At 47.6% G+C, this 16,219-nt stretch overlaps 1 protein-coding gene across 2 annotated transcripts in view; it reads left to right on the top strand.

The window, feature by feature from the left end:
• MTCL2 (microtubule crosslinking factor 2) overlaps positions 1-16,219 on the top strand; it is a 71,468-nt gene that overhangs the window by 38,366 nt on the left and 16,883 nt on the right. The window contains exons 4-10 of one of the 2 annotated variants that reach the window (XM_060617246.3): positions 170-232; positions 914-2,095; positions 4,347-4,487; positions 7,951-8,076; positions 9,043-9,273; positions 14,725-14,829; positions 15,761-15,928. In XM_060617246.3, coding sequence (XP_060473229.3) covers positions 170-232; positions 914-2,095; positions 4,347-4,487; positions 7,951-8,076; positions 9,043-9,273; positions 14,725-14,829; positions 15,761-15,928 — 2,016 coding nt within the window. The remainder of the gene's footprint in view (positions 1-169; positions 233-913; positions 2,096-4,346; positions 4,488-7,950; positions 8,077-9,042; positions 9,274-14,724; positions 14,830-15,760; positions 15,929-16,219) is intronic. The other variant, XM_060617257.3, reaches the window with a different exon arrangement.

Genomic DNA, 16,219 nt, shown 5'->3' with positions numbered 1-16,219 from the left:
CTTGGTGGTTGGTACTGGTGAAGGCCTGGACATGGCTGGGCTGGGCTGGGCAGGGAGGGGGTCCCTCAGTGGAACCCTAGGCCCCGTGGCTACTCTTTGATGCACATCAACCACATGAAATTTCAGGTTTTTTGTTCTCTCTTTTTTTTTTTTTCCAATTGCTTTCTAGCATTCCTTGAAGAAAAGAGGAACTCGCTCTCTGGGGAAGACAGACAAGAAGCCTTCGGTGCAGGTATTTTCCGGAAGCTCCCACAGCCCCCATCGCAGCCCCCGCAGGCAGGTTTTAATCTGAAGGTCCGAGGCCTAATTCCAAATTGCCGGGGGAGTCCCTAGAGGTGCCCACCCTTCCCCAGCCTCTACCCTGCCCTCCTCTTTATCACTTTCTTAGCTTTGATGCCCATTTCACTTCCCAAAACCATGCCCTGAGCCCATGGTTCTCACACGGGCAGATAGATAAAGTGCTACGTGTAGCATAGGTCAGACATAGAATACACTTAGCCTCTAATGGTCCTGGATTATAAGGGTGCCAGGCACTTTTCATGCATTATCTCATTTAATCTGCTCCATGCCTCTGTGTGGAAGGGAGTGTTATTGCCCTATTTTACAGATGAGGAAACTATAGTAGTAATGGTAGTAGTAGTAGTAGCAACCATTGCCTGGCAGGATGCCGCCTACTCCAGGAAGCCCTCCTAGACTCTCCAGGCTGTGTGGTGCTCCATCTTTGCTGCAGTGTCAAGATCTCCTTCTCTACTTCCCCTCTGGACTCCTGCTCCTTGAGAGTCAGGGCCTTGTCTGATTCATTCCCGTGTCCCTGGCACATAGTTGGTGCTCCCCGAAGTGCTGTGGCTGGTACTGAGCCTCACAACACTAACCTTCCTGGGTCATGTCTGTCCCCGTGCCCATCGGGCCCCAGGAGGACAGTGCGGACCTGAAGTGCCAGCTGCACTTTGCAAAGGAGGAGTCAGCCCTCATGTGCAAGAAGCTCACCAAGCTAGCCAAGGAGAACGACAGCATGAAGGAGGAGCTCCTCAAATACCGCTCGCTCTACGGTGATCTGGACAGTGCCCTGTCTGCCGAGGAGCTGGCCGACGCGCCCCACTCTCGGGAGACCGAGCTGAAGGTGCACCTGAAGCTGGTGGAGGAGGAAGCCAACCTGCTGAGCCGCCGCATCGTGGAGCTGGAGGTGGAAAACCGAGGCCTGCGGGCGGAGATGGACGACATGAAGGACCACGGCGGCGGCTGCGGAGGCTCCGAGGCGCGCCTGGCCTTCTCGGCGCTGGGCGGCGGCGAGTGCGGGGAAAGCCTGGCGGAGCTGCGGCGACACCTGCAGTTTGTGGAGGAGGAGGCGGAGCTGCTCCGACGCTCCTCAGCTGAGCTGGAGGACCAGAACAAGCTGCTGCTGGCCGAGCTGGCCAAGTACCGCTCAGAGCACGAGCTGGATGTGACGCTGTCAGAGGACAGCTGCTCCGTGCTCAGTGAGCCCTCGCAGGAGGAGCTGGCGGCTGCCAAGCTGCAGATCGGTGAGCTCAGCGGCAAGGTCAAGAAGCTACAGTATGAGAACCGGGTGCTGCTCTCCAACCTCCAGCGCTGTGACCTTGCCTCCTGCCAGAGCACACGGCCAATGCTGGAGACGGACGCCGAGGCCGGGGACTCTGCCCAATGTGTGCCCGCTGCTCTTGGCGAGGCCCACGGCCCCCATGCTGCCCGGTTCTGCAGAGCCAGGGAGGCCGAGGTGCTGCCTGGGCTGAGGGAGCAGGCCGCCCTGGTCAGCAAGGCCATCGATGTCCTGGTGGCCGATGCCAATGGCTTCTCGGCCGGCCTCCGCCTGTATCTGGACAACGAGTGCACTGACTTTCGGCTGCACGAGGCCCCCGACAACAGCGAGGGTCCCAGGGACACCAAACTCATCCATGCCATCCTGGTGCGGCTGACCATGCTCCAGCAGGAGCTCAATGCCTTCACCCGGAAGGCGGACACTGTCCTCGGGAGCTCTGCCAAGGAGCAGCCAGAACCCTTCTCGTCGCTGCCTGCCTTGGGTTCCCAGGGGTCCTCCAAGGAGATTCTTTTGGCCAAAGACCTTGGCTCAGACTTCCAGGTAAGATGTCCCAGTCACAAAAAAGATGCCCCTATTATTTTTTTGTTATAAACTGTCTACTGAATCATCTGTAGGACAGAGAGGGACACAAGGCATAAGTGTACAGCTTAATGAATTTCCCCAAGATGAACACACTTGAGTAATCATCACCCAGAACAAGAACTAGAATGTGACCAGCACCCCAGAAGCCCCTCCTCACGTCCCCTTCCAGCCACTATCCCCATTCCCAAGGGAGACCCCTCTCCTCATTCACTTTGTCTGTCTTTGGACTTTATATAAACTGAATCATATAACACATACTCCTTTATGCCTGGCTTCTTTCCTCAGTGTTTTGTTTCTTGTCTCATGTAGTAATAATTTGTTCGTTCTCGTTACTGGACACGATCTCATTGAGTGAATATGCCCCAATTCACTTAGTCATTTACCATTGATAGATATAGGGGTTGATTTCGAGTCCCCCCCCTTTTTTTTGCCAGGTTGCCCTTTGTTCTTGTGTTATTTCTTTTGCAATTTTGATTTTAAAACACGTATTAAGAAGCAAGCAAGCAAATAAACAAACAAACAAAGGATTTTAGAAGTGCCTGGTAAAAAGAGGAAAGCCTCCTCCTTGCTGCCTATAGGTACCACTATTAATGGTCTGGAGCAGTGCTGTCCCAGTCCTGTCCAGGACAGAGGCCACTAGCCACATGTGGCTACTTAAATTTAAATTAATAAAAATTTCATGCAGTTGAAAATTCATTTCATTGGTCTCAGTAGCCACATGTCAAGTGCTCAGTAGCTCAAGTAGGACAGACCTAGACCATTTCATTATCAAGGCATGCCCTTTTAAATCTTTGTGCATTCTCTCATATATTTATCTTTCACCCAAATTGTCTTATGTGATACGTACTTTGACCACACAATTGATTTTTCTTATGTAATGTAGCTAGTGGTTCATGTACTTATGATGTTGTATTTACTATTCATATACTTTTTGTGATCAGTGATCAGAGCTGGAGGTGCCCTGGTAAACAAAAACAGACATGATTCCTGCTCCCCAGCTTCTGTCATCTAGTGGGGAAGAAAGATGTTAATCAAAATATCCTGCCAGTGAATGTGACCTAGACTCTGGGGCATGGAAGACCTCAATCTGAGCCGAGATCAGATGGGTAGATTACTGGGGAAGAGTGTTCTAAGAAGAAGGAACAGCCTGTGTGAAGGCATCATAGCAAGGAGGAGCAGCGTGTGCGCAAGGACAAAGAAAAGGAGAGAGTCTGGGTTACAGGGAGCGTTTTCATCCTGAGAGCAATGGAAGGGGTGTTCCCATGTCTGTACAGAGATTTGGCTCTTTCTTTTTGACGACTACACAGTGTAGTTGTGCCAGAATTTCTTTAATCCATGCCCTGTTGATCTGGCTTGATCTGGCTTTTTTTTTTTTTTTTTTTTAATGTTATTTATTATTGAGAGAGAGAGACAGAACACCAGCAGGAGAGGGACAGAGAGAGAGGGAGACACAGAATCCGAAGCAGGCTCCAGGCTCTGAGCTGTCAGCACAGAGTCCGATGCGGGGCTCCAACTCAGAACCGCAAGATCATGACCAGAGCCAAAGTTGGACGATTAACCGACTGAGCCACCCAGGCGCCCCTTGATCTGGCTTTTTAAAGCAAGCAGACTCCCCCCTGTCAGGTCTCCCTCTTGGTTCTTCTTGAGGTAGGAATGAGCTAGGGCCACACATATGTTAGGACAGTTGAGGCTGGCTGAGAAAGTTTGTGCACAAGAGGGGCGCCTGGGTGGCTTAGTCGGTTAAGCGTCCCACTTCAGCTCAGGTCATGATCTCACGGTTTGTGAGTTCGAGGCCTGCATCGGGTTGTGTGCTAACAGCTCAGAGGCTGGAGCCTGCTTCAGATTCTGTGTCTCCCTCTCTCTCTGCCCCTCCCTTGCTCACGGTCTGTTTTTCTCTCTCAAAAATAAATAAACATTAAAAAATTATTAAAAAAAAAAGGTTAGTGCACAAGACAGACATTCGCAGGATCAGTGTTTGCACTAACCACTACCACTTAGCTACTCATTCATCCTTTCGACAGACTCGCTGAGTGGTTGCAGGGCTGGGTCTGGGCTGCAGAGCTGAATCCACTGAGGCCCTCGCCCTCTGGTGGGTGGTCAGAGTCTCTTATTATAGCCCAGGGGCCTGGGGTGGGGGCTGCTTCTGGCACCCCTTGGGCCCCTCCCCATTGTTACCTCTGGTCTCTTCTGCCTGTGCCTCTGGGTGCAGCCTCCTGACTTCAGGGACCTGCCAGAATGGGAGCCCAGGATACGAGAGCCCTTCCGCAGTGGTGACTTGGACTCCAAGCCCGACCCCAGCCGGAGCTTCAGGCCTTACCGAGCTGAAGACAATGATTCCTACGCCTCTGAGGTGGGCCTAGGCCTGATCAAGCAAGGGGGAGGGCAGGAGGAGAGTGGCGGGGGCCTCCCCAAAGCTGAGCAATCCATGGAGAAGCTTAGCTGGTGATGATGTGGTATTTGTGTATTCCATTTGGTTCTAAGCTTCCAGGCAGCAAGTGCTAAAAGGGAGACAAGGAAGTTGGGGCCATCCTCTTGGCCCGACAAAAGAAAGCTTATAAACTCCTTTGAAGAAATTGATTTTATTTTCCTATACTAAATTTCACTGGGAATTTAGTAATTTATGTCATTTAGTGAAACCACTCATTTCTTTAGCAGGAAGGCAGCAATCTTTACAGTCAGGCTGACTGGGTTCAAATCGTGGATCTGCTATATACTGGCTGTCAGATTGCAGATAAGTCACTTTACCTCTCCGATCCTCAGTTTTCTTACCTTCAAAATAAAGGTGATCCCTCATAGGGCTGTTGAAAGGATTAAAAACATGAAAAGCCTTAAATCTGGTCCCTATTAGGTGAACAGGAGGAGGAGGAAGAAGATGATACATCTCAGGACCTCAGGGGACCCACCAGTATGGTGGCTTTGTGGCCTTGGGCATGTTCCCATTCTCTGCCTGTATCTTCCCCTTTGTAACATGCAAGGATTAGAGTGGGTGATGGCTGTAGAATTTCTAGGATTCCCTGGTCCTTGAGGAATTCCTGGTAGTTCTGAGCCCCTCTCAAGCCTACTGAGTCTCCCCCAGCGCTTCCTAATGAACCTGAAGCAAGAAAAGTCTTCTGTGGATGGGATGGAGCCTCCTTGAGATTCCTGAGCCATGGAGAACCCTGTGTGTTCCCCAAACTAAGAACCCTTTTCTTGTGAACATTCTTGGGAAGGCAATTTTGTAGTCCCAGGAAGGCCAGTCTGCAACTGCCCAGGGGGAGAAGCTCCCTTGAAGTTGATGGATCAAACTCTCTAAGTGGTTCTCTGAGCTTCCAAGCAGCCATGGCAAAAGGGGAAAAAAACAAAATAAAACATGAGATACTCAGTTTTAATTTTCTGAGGAAAGGAGATAAGCCAACTCACCTGCATGCATTGGATTATTGTTTCACTCAACCACTTTTTACTGAGCAGTTACAATTTTCCAGGCACTGTGTTAGGCATTGAGTTCAAGGAGAACACTAGAGACTGCAGGTAGTATCCAGCCCTGCAAGGATCTTCAATATCAAATAGACGTACAAGGTATACCTTGAATCAGAGTGCCTTCCATTGCCAAATTTCCATGTTATTGGCTGGATAATAAATGTTTTTTATTTTACAGAGGGACATCTTGCCATGCCTGGGAATGAGTGACAGATGACCTTCCTTTTTTTTTTTCCTGCTTAACATGACAGCATAACATTTCCCTCTGTTATGAGAAATACTTAAAATTTTTTTGGGGGCGCCTGGGTAGCCCAGTCAGTTAAGTGTCCAACTTTGGCTGAGGTCATGATCTCATAGTTTGTGGGTTTGAGCTCCATTTGGGCTCAGTGCTGACAGCTTGGAGCCTGGAGCCTGCTTCAGATTCTGTGTCTCCCTTTTTTTTTTTTAATTTATTATTTAAAAAAAAAATTTTTTTAACATTTATTTATTTTTGAGACAGAGAGAGACAGAGCATGAACGGGGGAGGGTCAGAGAGAGGGAGACACAGAATCTGAAACAGGCTCCAGGCTCTGGGTGGTCAGCACAGAGCCCGACGTGGGGCTCAAACTCACGGACCGCGAGATCATGACCTGAGCCGAAGTTGGCCATTTAACCGACTGAGCCACCCAGGCGCCCCTTTTATTTATTATTTTTGAGAAGAGAGAGACAGAGAATGAGTGGGGGAGGGTCAGAGAGAGGGAGACACAGAATCTGAAACAGGCTCCAGGCTCCAGGCTCTGGGTGGTCAGCACAGAGCCCGACGTGGGGCTCAAACTCACGGACCACGAGATCATGACCTGAGCCGAAGTCGGCTGCTTAACCAACTGAGCCACCCAGGCGCCCCTTTTATTTATTATTTTTGAGAAGAGAGAGACAGAGAATGAGTGGGGGAGGGGCAGAGAGAGAGGGAGACACAGAATCCAAAGCAAGCTTCAGGCTCTGAGCTATCTGAGCTGTCAGCATAGAGCCCGATGTGGAGCTTGAACCCACAAGCCACGAGATCATGACCTGAGCTGAAGTCGGATGTTCAACTGACTGAGCCACCCAGGTGCCCCCTGTGTCTCCCTTTCTGTGCTCCTCCCCCACTAGCACTCTGTCTCTCTCTCAAAAATAAACATTAAAAAAATTAAAAAATATTTTAAATTGACGTATAACATACATACAGAAAAGCATATGTATTGTTTTGTTCTTCGTTTTTTTGTTATTTTTTGAAAAGCACATGTATTGCAAGTGGACGGCTCAAATAACTTCCACAGACTGAACACTTCTATGTCATCAGCGAGCAGATTAATAAGTAGAGCATGACCTGTCCCTGAAGCCTCCTTTCTGGTCCCCATCTAGTCCCCATCTAGTCCCCATCCTGACTTCTAACAGAATAGATTAGTTTTGCCTGTTTAGCTACAAATACTTATAAACAGGGGCACCTGGGTGGCTCAGTCGGTTGAGCGTCCGACTTCGGCTCGGGTCGTGATCTCATGGTTAACGAGTTCGAGCCCTGCGTCAGGCTCTGTGCTGACAGCTCAGAGGCTGGAGCCTGCTTCAGATTCTGTGTCTCCCTCTCTCTCTGCCCCTCCCCTGCTCATGCTCTGTCTCTCTCTGTGTCAAAAATAAAGATAGACATTAAAAAAAATTTTTTTAAACAAATACTTATAAACACAATTTCCCCTCAAAATGTAGAGTTTTACTGTCTTTTTCCTAAGATTTTATTACATAGTCATTACAAGCAATGAATAACTATAGCAAAATCCCTAAGCAGCATTGCATAAAGATTTAAGAGAAGTCAGGATCCCAAGATTGTCACTTGGTTAACCACTGTTCACATTGGGTATGTGTGTCCGTGTCCTTCCTGTTTTTCTGTGGAGGTATATATCTATCTTTTTGACTTTTTATTGAAGTATAACATACTAATGTACCTACAATAAAGGACAGTATCCTTACGTGTACAGTTGATTAGATTTTTACATGTGTATAGACCTATTAACCACACATATTAATCCCCTTATCCGAGTTGTTTCTAAATTTTTGCAATTATAAACAATGAGACAGCGAACATTTTTGTGAATCAGGCTTAGCTTTCTCAGTATATTTTCCTCAAATGCATTTTGAAGAGAGAAATTATCAAGGTGAAATTATAATAATAGCTAGAATGATGTGCACTCTTTTGTTTGATCTTTATGACAGTCTCCTGCAGTAGGGACAGCCATTGTGCCTGATTCGTGCTCAATGGTCAGCTCAGGTCCCGCTTAACTCTCGTTCTCTGACCGCAGCTTCTGTCCCCCTCCTTCTGTCTCCCTCTGTGTCCCTCACCCCTACCCCAGATCAAGGAGCTGCAGCTGGTGTTGGCTGAGGCCCATGACAGCCTCCGGGGCCTGCAAGAGCAGCTCTCCCAGGAGCGGCAGCTACGGAAGGAGGAGGCCGACAACTTCAACCAGAAAATGGTCCAGGTGGGTGACGTCCAGTGCCCCCGGCCCCCTGCACCAACTCCTCCTTCTCTTCTCTGAACTGAAGGCAGAAACCTTAGGGCTCCACGGGTCTTCAGAAGACAAGGGTATCGGGGAAACCTGAGTCCAGCCCTCGCTGTACTTGATTGAGCTGTACTGGGCTGGAATCCTGGGCTTGTCATTGGTGGCCTGTGTGACCTCAGGCCAATCCTGTCTCCTCTCTGGGCCTCAGTTTCCCAACTATGAAATACTGCCCCCAGCAGAGCCAAAAACCTGTGGCAGAAAGGTCGTAGGTCTGGCTGGTAATTAAGGCAGATAGTCTTGCTAATAGAAAGCTAATAGAAAGCTTAATAGAAATGTATAAGCCCTTACTGTATGTCAGGTCCATGCAATGCTCTTTTCACACATTATGTCCTTTAATCCTTAGGATTTCCCCCATGAGGTGTCCCAATTTTACAGATGAGGAGACTGATGACCAGGGAGCTGCAGTGCGTTCCCAGGGCGAGATTCTAATCCAGGTCTCTGCCCGCTCTCAGTCATGACCTTGCATTCCTTCCTGGGGAGTTGCATATTCTCACTCCCGGCATGCCCTTTGTGTTCCACATGGGTCACCTCTTCCTGCCATCGAGGTTAACCTGCCCGGGTTCCTCATTAAATGTGAAGAGTTCCCATAAAACTTTGGCAGCCAATATGTGCTCATTATGTGATGTCATGGCTTTTATAGTGAGACAGAGTTGGGTTCTAATCTCGCTTCTCACTGATCTGTAACTGTGATTGCTGCTGCTTTTGAGTTTCTCTTCTCTGGGGTTTATCTTAACAGAATGAGCTGATAGTGGTGGAGCCCCTACCAGGGATCACCAACAGGCACCTCCCAAAGTTTGCTCTCTGTCTTTATCTGAGGCCTGGAATGGGATGGGGCAGAGCTGGGAAGACAGCCGTGGGGTGCTCATGCTCTCGCCCCTCTCCCAGCTGAAGGAGGACCAGCAGAGGGCACTCCTGAGACGGGAGTTCGAGCTGCAGAGTCTGAGCCTCCAGCGGAGGCTGGAGCAGAAATTCTGGAGCCAGGAGAAGAACATGCTGGTGCAGGAGTCCCAACAATTCAAGCACAACTTTCTGCTGCTCTTCATGAAGCTCAGGTGGTTCCTCAAGCGTTGGCGGCAGGGCAAGATTTTACCCAGTGAGGGGGATGACTTCCTTGAGGTATGTATGGTTCCCCTGGGACTGGGACTAGAGCAGGGGTAGGATGGGGAAGATAGGTCTAGAGGGACACCCAGCTGGCAATGACACGGCCCTGAGGCTCATCTACAAGCCATCAGCTTTCAGGCTTCCATCTCTGCATTCATACCCTCATTCAGCATCTGCTTGTTGAGAGCCAGCCCTATACTGGGTCCTGTGGCAGGTGCTGGGGATATTGTGGTGAAGACAGACTTGGTCCTGCCTCACCAGGAGAAAGTCTCTTTGGGGGCTGGTAGATCTCTAACACCTCTTTAATATTTGTCCATTTCCCTTTTTAAGAAACCTCAGAGTCTTTATTTCTTTCTTTTAATGTTTGTTTATTTTGAGAGAGGAAAGAAAGAGAGAGAGAGAACATGAGCAGAGGAGGGGCCGAGAGAGAGGGAGAGAGAGAGAGAATCCCAAGCAGGCTCCATATTGTTAGCACAGAGCCCAACACGGAGCTCGATCCCACACTGTGAGATCATGACCTGAGCCAAAATCAAGAGTCGGATGCTCATCTGACTGAGCCACCCAGGCACCCCAACAAACCTCACAGTCTTTAGCAGGCAACAAGATCTAGGTAAATTTAATAATCTAGTTTCGCTACTATTGTATTATATGCAAATATAGTATCTACTGCACATATTGTATATATTGCACACATCTTAAGTGTATAGCTGATGAAGTTTTGTTGTATACAGCTGTATAGCCCCTACCCAGATCACACAGAGCACATTTCCAGTGCCCCAAAAGACTCCCTCCTGTTCCAGAACTCTTTTCATTTGGCACAACTGAAATCCTACACATTTTAGACAAGCGTTCCCTATAACCCTCTCCCCTGGTCCCTGGCAGCCACCATTCTACTTTCTGTCCCTGTGATTTTGTCCACTAAGTATCTCAAGAGGAAGCATGCAGTTTTTGTCTTTTTATGGCTGGCTTAGTTCACTGAGCATAACATCCTCAAGGTTCATCCACACTGTAGCATATTGCAGAATGTCCTTTCTTCTTAAGGCTGAATAATATTCCATTGTACATATGTATAAACCACATTTTGTTCAACTTTATTAAGGTATAATTGACACATAGAAGTTGTATATATATAAGGTGTACAACTTAATGTTTTGATATATGTATACATCATAACATGATCACCTCAGTCAAGCTAACTAACATGCCCATATCACTTCACATAGTTATACTTTCTTTCCTTTCTTCTTTTTTTTTTTTTATGGTGAGAACACTTAAATGCTCTCTTAGTACAATACAGTACCGTTATACAATACAGTATCGTTAACTGTAGTCATCATGCTGTACATAGATCTCCAGAACTTATTCATCCTGCATAACTGAAACTTTGTACCTTTTTTTTAAATGTTTATTTATTTTTGAGAGAGACAGAGAGATAGAGTATGAGCAGGAGAGGGGCAGAGACAGAGGGAGAGACAGAATCTGAAGCAGGCTCCAGGCTCTGAGCTGTCAGCCCTGAGCTCGATGCAGGGCTGAAACCCACGAACCATGAGATCATGACCTGAGCTGAAGTGGGACGCTTAATCAGCTGAGCCACCTAGGCACCCCTGAAACTTTGTACCTTTTGACCAACATCTCCCCATCCACCCACTTCCCTTCCCTTGGCAACTACTATTCTGCTTGCTGCTTGTATGAGTTTGGCTTTTCTTCCATTCCACATTTAAGTGAGATCTTGCAGTATTTATCTTTCTGTATCTGACTTATTTCACTTAGCATAATGTCCACTAGATCCATCCATGTTTTCAAAAATGGCAAAATTTTCCTCTCTTATGGCTGAATAATATTCTATTGTGTGTATACACACACACACACACACACACACACACACACACACACACGTTTTCTTTATCCATTCATTTGTGAACACTTATGTTTTTTCTGTATCTTGGCTATTGTGAATAATGCTGCAATGAACCTAAGAGTATAGATTTCTCTTTGAGATCCATATTTCATTTCCTTTGGATATGTACCCAGAAATGGGATTGTTGTTGGTTCATACGGTAGTTCTGTTTATAATATTTTTAGGAACCACCATGTTGGCTTTTTTTTTTTAATGTTTATTTTTGAGAGAGAGAGAGAGAGAGAGCGCGCAAGCGCAAATGGGGGTGGGGGCAGAGAGCGAGGGAGACACAGAATCAGAAGCAGGCTCCAGACTCTGAGCTGTCAGCACAGAGCCTGATATGGGGCTCAAACTCAGAACTGCGAGATCATGACCTGAGCTGAGGCCAGACACTTAACCAACGGAGCCACCCAGGCATGTCCATATTGACTTATTTTTAACCACCATATTGATTTTATCTGAAGCCCAGTTTTGGCTGCTGAGTTAGATGTTCCCCCACACCCTACAAAATGAATTGGAGGCCACACAGCCTATATTTTAAGTCAGTTTGTCTCAGGCAAATCCTCCATATTTGGTAAAAATCTTTCTAGTCATTTCCATGTGCTAGACTAACAAAGAGAAACAGAAACTTACTTTAGAAAAAACATAATAATGTGGGGCGCCTGGGTGGCTCAGTCGGTTGAGTGTCCGATTCTTGGTTTTGGCTCAGGTCATGATCTCACAGTGCATGAGATTGAGCCCCCGCATCAGGCTCTGTATTGATAGCGTAGAGCCTGCTTGGGATTCTCTCTCTCTGCCGCTCCCCCCTGCTTGCACGCACATGTTCTCTCTCTCAAAATAAATAAATAAGCATTAAAAAATAAAAAGAGAAATAAAATTTTCAAAAGGTAAGCATAGAAAATGAAATAATTTATGTACCTGTAATTAAGAGAAATACATACATTTACTGATATAGACATAATTAATAAGATATAAACATAACTAGGGGAGCCTGGGTGGCTCTGTCAGTTAAGCGTCCAACTTTGGCTCAGGTCATGATCTCACGGCTCCTGAGTTCGAGCCCCACATCTGACTCTGTGCTGATAGCACAGAACCTGGAGCCCACTTCGAGTTCTGTGTCTCCCTCTCTCTCTGCCCCTCCCCCACTCACTCTGTCTCTCTTTCTCTCTCTCTCTCTCAAAAATAAACATTAAAAAATTTTTAAAAAGGTACAAACATAACTATATACATTGCAAAAATAGATATATACACATGTATAAATATTATATGAAGTGCATGTGTAGAAATATGTATAAATATATGCATATAACTATATAAATAATAAACTTGATATGCATTCATACCCTCAAAGAATATATATGTCCATTCTGTATAATGCAGAATTATACATGTGAATGATAAAAACCCACAGGTATTGAGTATGGTGTTCTGGGTACTGTGTTAAGTACTTTAGGTGGATTATTGCATTTCATCTTTACAGATATGCTATGATACAGAGATAATTATCATTAGATAAAGATCGTTGATTCCTTGCCTCAATTCTGAACTCCAGAAGCTCTGAGAGCTATGTTTTATTGTATCGAACTCAGTGGGAAAAGATGGGCCTGACATTCATTTGGCAGCAAAACCTTTATTTATCCAATTTCATGGTAATATTCATATGTTTATAGAGGCAACATCAGTGTGCTTGAGCATAGAGTCTTACACCAGACCCTGCTGGGGCAGTTCATTTGTATAATATACAGTGTAGGTACCACATTCTCTTTCTAAATCCCCTTTCATTCTGAATTCCAAGCACACCCAGCCCCAAGGATTTTAGAGAAAGAATCGTGCACCTGTGTATACAGACAACCGAAGTCTGTATGTTTAGATACTCGTGACCAGCGACAGAATAAGGTGTTTGTTCAGGCAGGCCCTGCTCCCCCTCACATACTTGCAAGCCTCAGTGCCTGTCCTGACACTAGAAACCCTTCTTCATTTGGTTTCTAGGACATCACACTCTCTTGGGTTTCCTTCCACCTCACTCACTGGTTGTTCCTTCTCCATCTCCTTGGCTGGACCCTTCTTTTCTCCCTGACCTCTCTTAATGTCAGAGTCTCTAAGGCTCCGCCCTTGGGTCGCATCTCTCCCTTACCTACACTTACTCCCTTGGGGAGCTTACCCAGGCACATGGCTTAAATGGCCTTTCTTGCACATTGTGAATCTATCCAGAATCTATTTATTTAGAGTCTGGCCCAGCCACTCTACCCTCCCTCCCATCCCTCCCAGCTGAGCCACCGTCACTTCTTGCCTGGATTGTCACTGCAGCCTCCTACCTGGTTTCCCTGCTTCTGCCCTTGCAGTCTTCCACCAAGTGTCTTGCATTTAGAAGGATACGAGCTGAGCATCTTGCATTCAGGTGGCATATATTCCATGTGGATGGCATCCCCTGCAGTTTTGTGATATGGGGTTCTGTTGCTGCAGTGATCTCATGAAACTGAAAGTCAGGTTGGCATCACTGCTCAGCTCACAGTCCTCCCCTGGCTCCCATTTTACCCAGAGCAGAAGCCAAAGTCCCTACAAGTCCCTGGCCTGGTCAGCCAGCCTTGTTCCCTGTACCTCTCTCACTTCCTCCTTGCCTCTCTTGCTTCCCTCAAACAAACGTGTTCCCACCTCAGGGCCTTTACATTTGCTGTGCCCTTTCCCTAGAATTCCTAACCTGCAGGTGTTCACGTGGCTTATTCTTTTACCTCCTTCGGGGCGTTGCCCAAATATCCACATCTCTCTAAGGCCCTCCTTGACCACCCACACGCACCACATCCCAAATCCTTTGCTTGTTCTCTTTCTCCATGGCATATCTCCATGTGACATTCCAAACATTTAATGACATTCATACATTTCACTTATTTGTTTGATTTCCTGCTACTGGAAATGAAAGGGCTTTTGTCTGTCTTGCTCACTGATATATTCCCAGCTCTGAACAAAGGGCCTGGCGCATGATAGGTATTCAATAAATATTTGTCGAATCAGTGAGTGAATACATGAATGAATGATGGGTGAGCACCCCAGTCAGAAGCTGGCTTCCTTCTGCGTCATTCCCATCCTGAACCTAGTACCCTGGTCTCCTTGGCTGGCTCTGGACTTCTGCCCCAAATCCATCCACAGCAAACCAGGATGGCTCCCTCTGTCCACCCAAACCTTTGGTTGCCTTTATCTATAATTATGGGGGTGCCCATGGTCCTTTTATTGCACCCACAGGGCCTACCTTGACCCAGCCTGACAACATGGTTAATTCTGAGTAGCTCTCAGAGATGCCTCACGGCCCCTGAGCCAGAAGAAGTGGTAGAGAAGGCCACAACGGCCTGCATTTCCAGCTGTGTGCTCTTAGGCCTAGGTGGTGAGCAATAGCCAAAGTTAAAATTCGGGAAATCAGTGTTGAACTAGAGTAGTTCATCCTGAACCATAAACCCCCCTTCTTTCTTCCTACCTGACTGTGTAAGACCCTTTCTATCTGGGCCACTAGCCTGAATCCCTTCCCCCGACGGTGAGACTCCCAAGCATGATATCCTTCTACCCTCCGTTGAATGTAGGTAAATAGCATGAAGGAGCTGTACCTGCTAATGGAGGAAGAAGAATTAAATGCCCAGCATTCAGATAACAAGACCTGTACAGGGGACAGCTGGACCCAAAACACGGTGCGTTCCCAGCCTGTTCCCAGTCCTGTCCTGCCCATGGTTCGTCTATTTAGTGATCACTTCCTGCCACCTTCTCTGACCTGTCTTGCATGGGGTACTAAAGCTGCAGAGGATTACTGCCTGTTTACTGGCCCCAGATGCTTAGTGCTATGGGGTTCATGAGTCATCCAGGGTAGTGACAGATGATGGACTGTGTGGTCACATGTAAGAGAGCAGTTAATTCTGTGTGGATCACAGAGAAGGGGTAATAGGTGGTGGGTTTTGAAGGATGAATGGGAGCTTGCATAATAGAGAAGGGAAAAGGCCCTTTTGGGCTGAGAGAATTGTATGTGCCAAGGTGTGGCAGGGTATTCTGGGATTGGCTGAGGCTCGGGATGTACATAGTGAAGGTAAGGACATCAAGTTGGGGGGTCGTGTGAAGAGAGGCCTTGTGGTCTGGAGTCAGGAACCGTCAAATCAAGCCATGGGGCAGAGAGAGCTCCCAGGTTCATACACAGTGAGCGTGGGTAGGTGGGAAACAGGTCATTGGCCAAGGAGAGAAGATTGGGACTGAGTCAGGCAGTCAGGAGGCTGCGTAGTTCGTATTTCCCATCTGGCCCATGATGGGTTAGACAAGCAGATCTTGGGCAAGGAGAAAGACTCAGGGCCTAGACTCTACAGAAGCTCAAAGAAGCCAAGGCCCACCTCACATTTAGGCTGAACAATAATTTCTGTAGCCTCCGGGGTTTTTGTTTATGTGAGGCTGGGGAACATGTCAGGCCATGGCTGGGCTTGTCATGCCCGTTTTATGGGTGAGATGACCTAGGGAGGTCATGCGGTTTGCTCGAGACCAGGTAGAGTCCTGGGCTGGACTCTAGGTGAGTGCTCCCAGCCCAGGCTCCCCTTCCCATGCCTTCGAAGCTCCTAACCCAGGCCTTGCCCCCATCTGCAGCCCAATGAGTATATCAAGACACTGGCTGACATGAAGGTGACGCTGAAGGAGCTGTGCTGGCTACTTCGGGATGAACGCCGTGGTCTGACTGAACTTCAGCAACAGTTTGCCAAGGCCAAGGCCACCTGGGAGACAGAGCGGGCAGAGTTGAAGAGCCATACTGCCCAGGTGAGTCCCCCACCTGTCAGAGACATTTCCCCCTTTGTTCCTCCCTCATCTAAACCCTCACAGCTGTCAGATCTGGGAGCATAGGAACCCCTTCACCTCCTCTCGTGGCCCAGGGATGGCAAGATCATGGCTGGAATCATACAGCAAGGGTACCAGAAACACTGGAGCCTTGGAGTCATTGGGCCAGGAAAGGAATGTGAAGGACTGACACATGGGCTCGGGACATCATAGGCACCTCTGTTGCACCATGGGTTCACAAGTGAGGCCAGATGCTTAAATGCCTGTCTGCAC

The sequence above is a fragment of the Panthera onca genome, chromosome A3, assembly GCF_046562875.1.
Source record: "Panthera onca isolate mPanOnc1 chromosome A3, mPanOnc1 haplotype 2, whole genome shotgun sequence".
NCBI classification, from domain to species: Eukaryota; Metazoa; Chordata; class Mammalia; order Carnivora; family Felidae; genus Panthera; species Panthera onca.
Note: the sequence above shows the minus strand (reverse complement) of the source record. Positions and strands in the feature narration are given on the sequence as shown.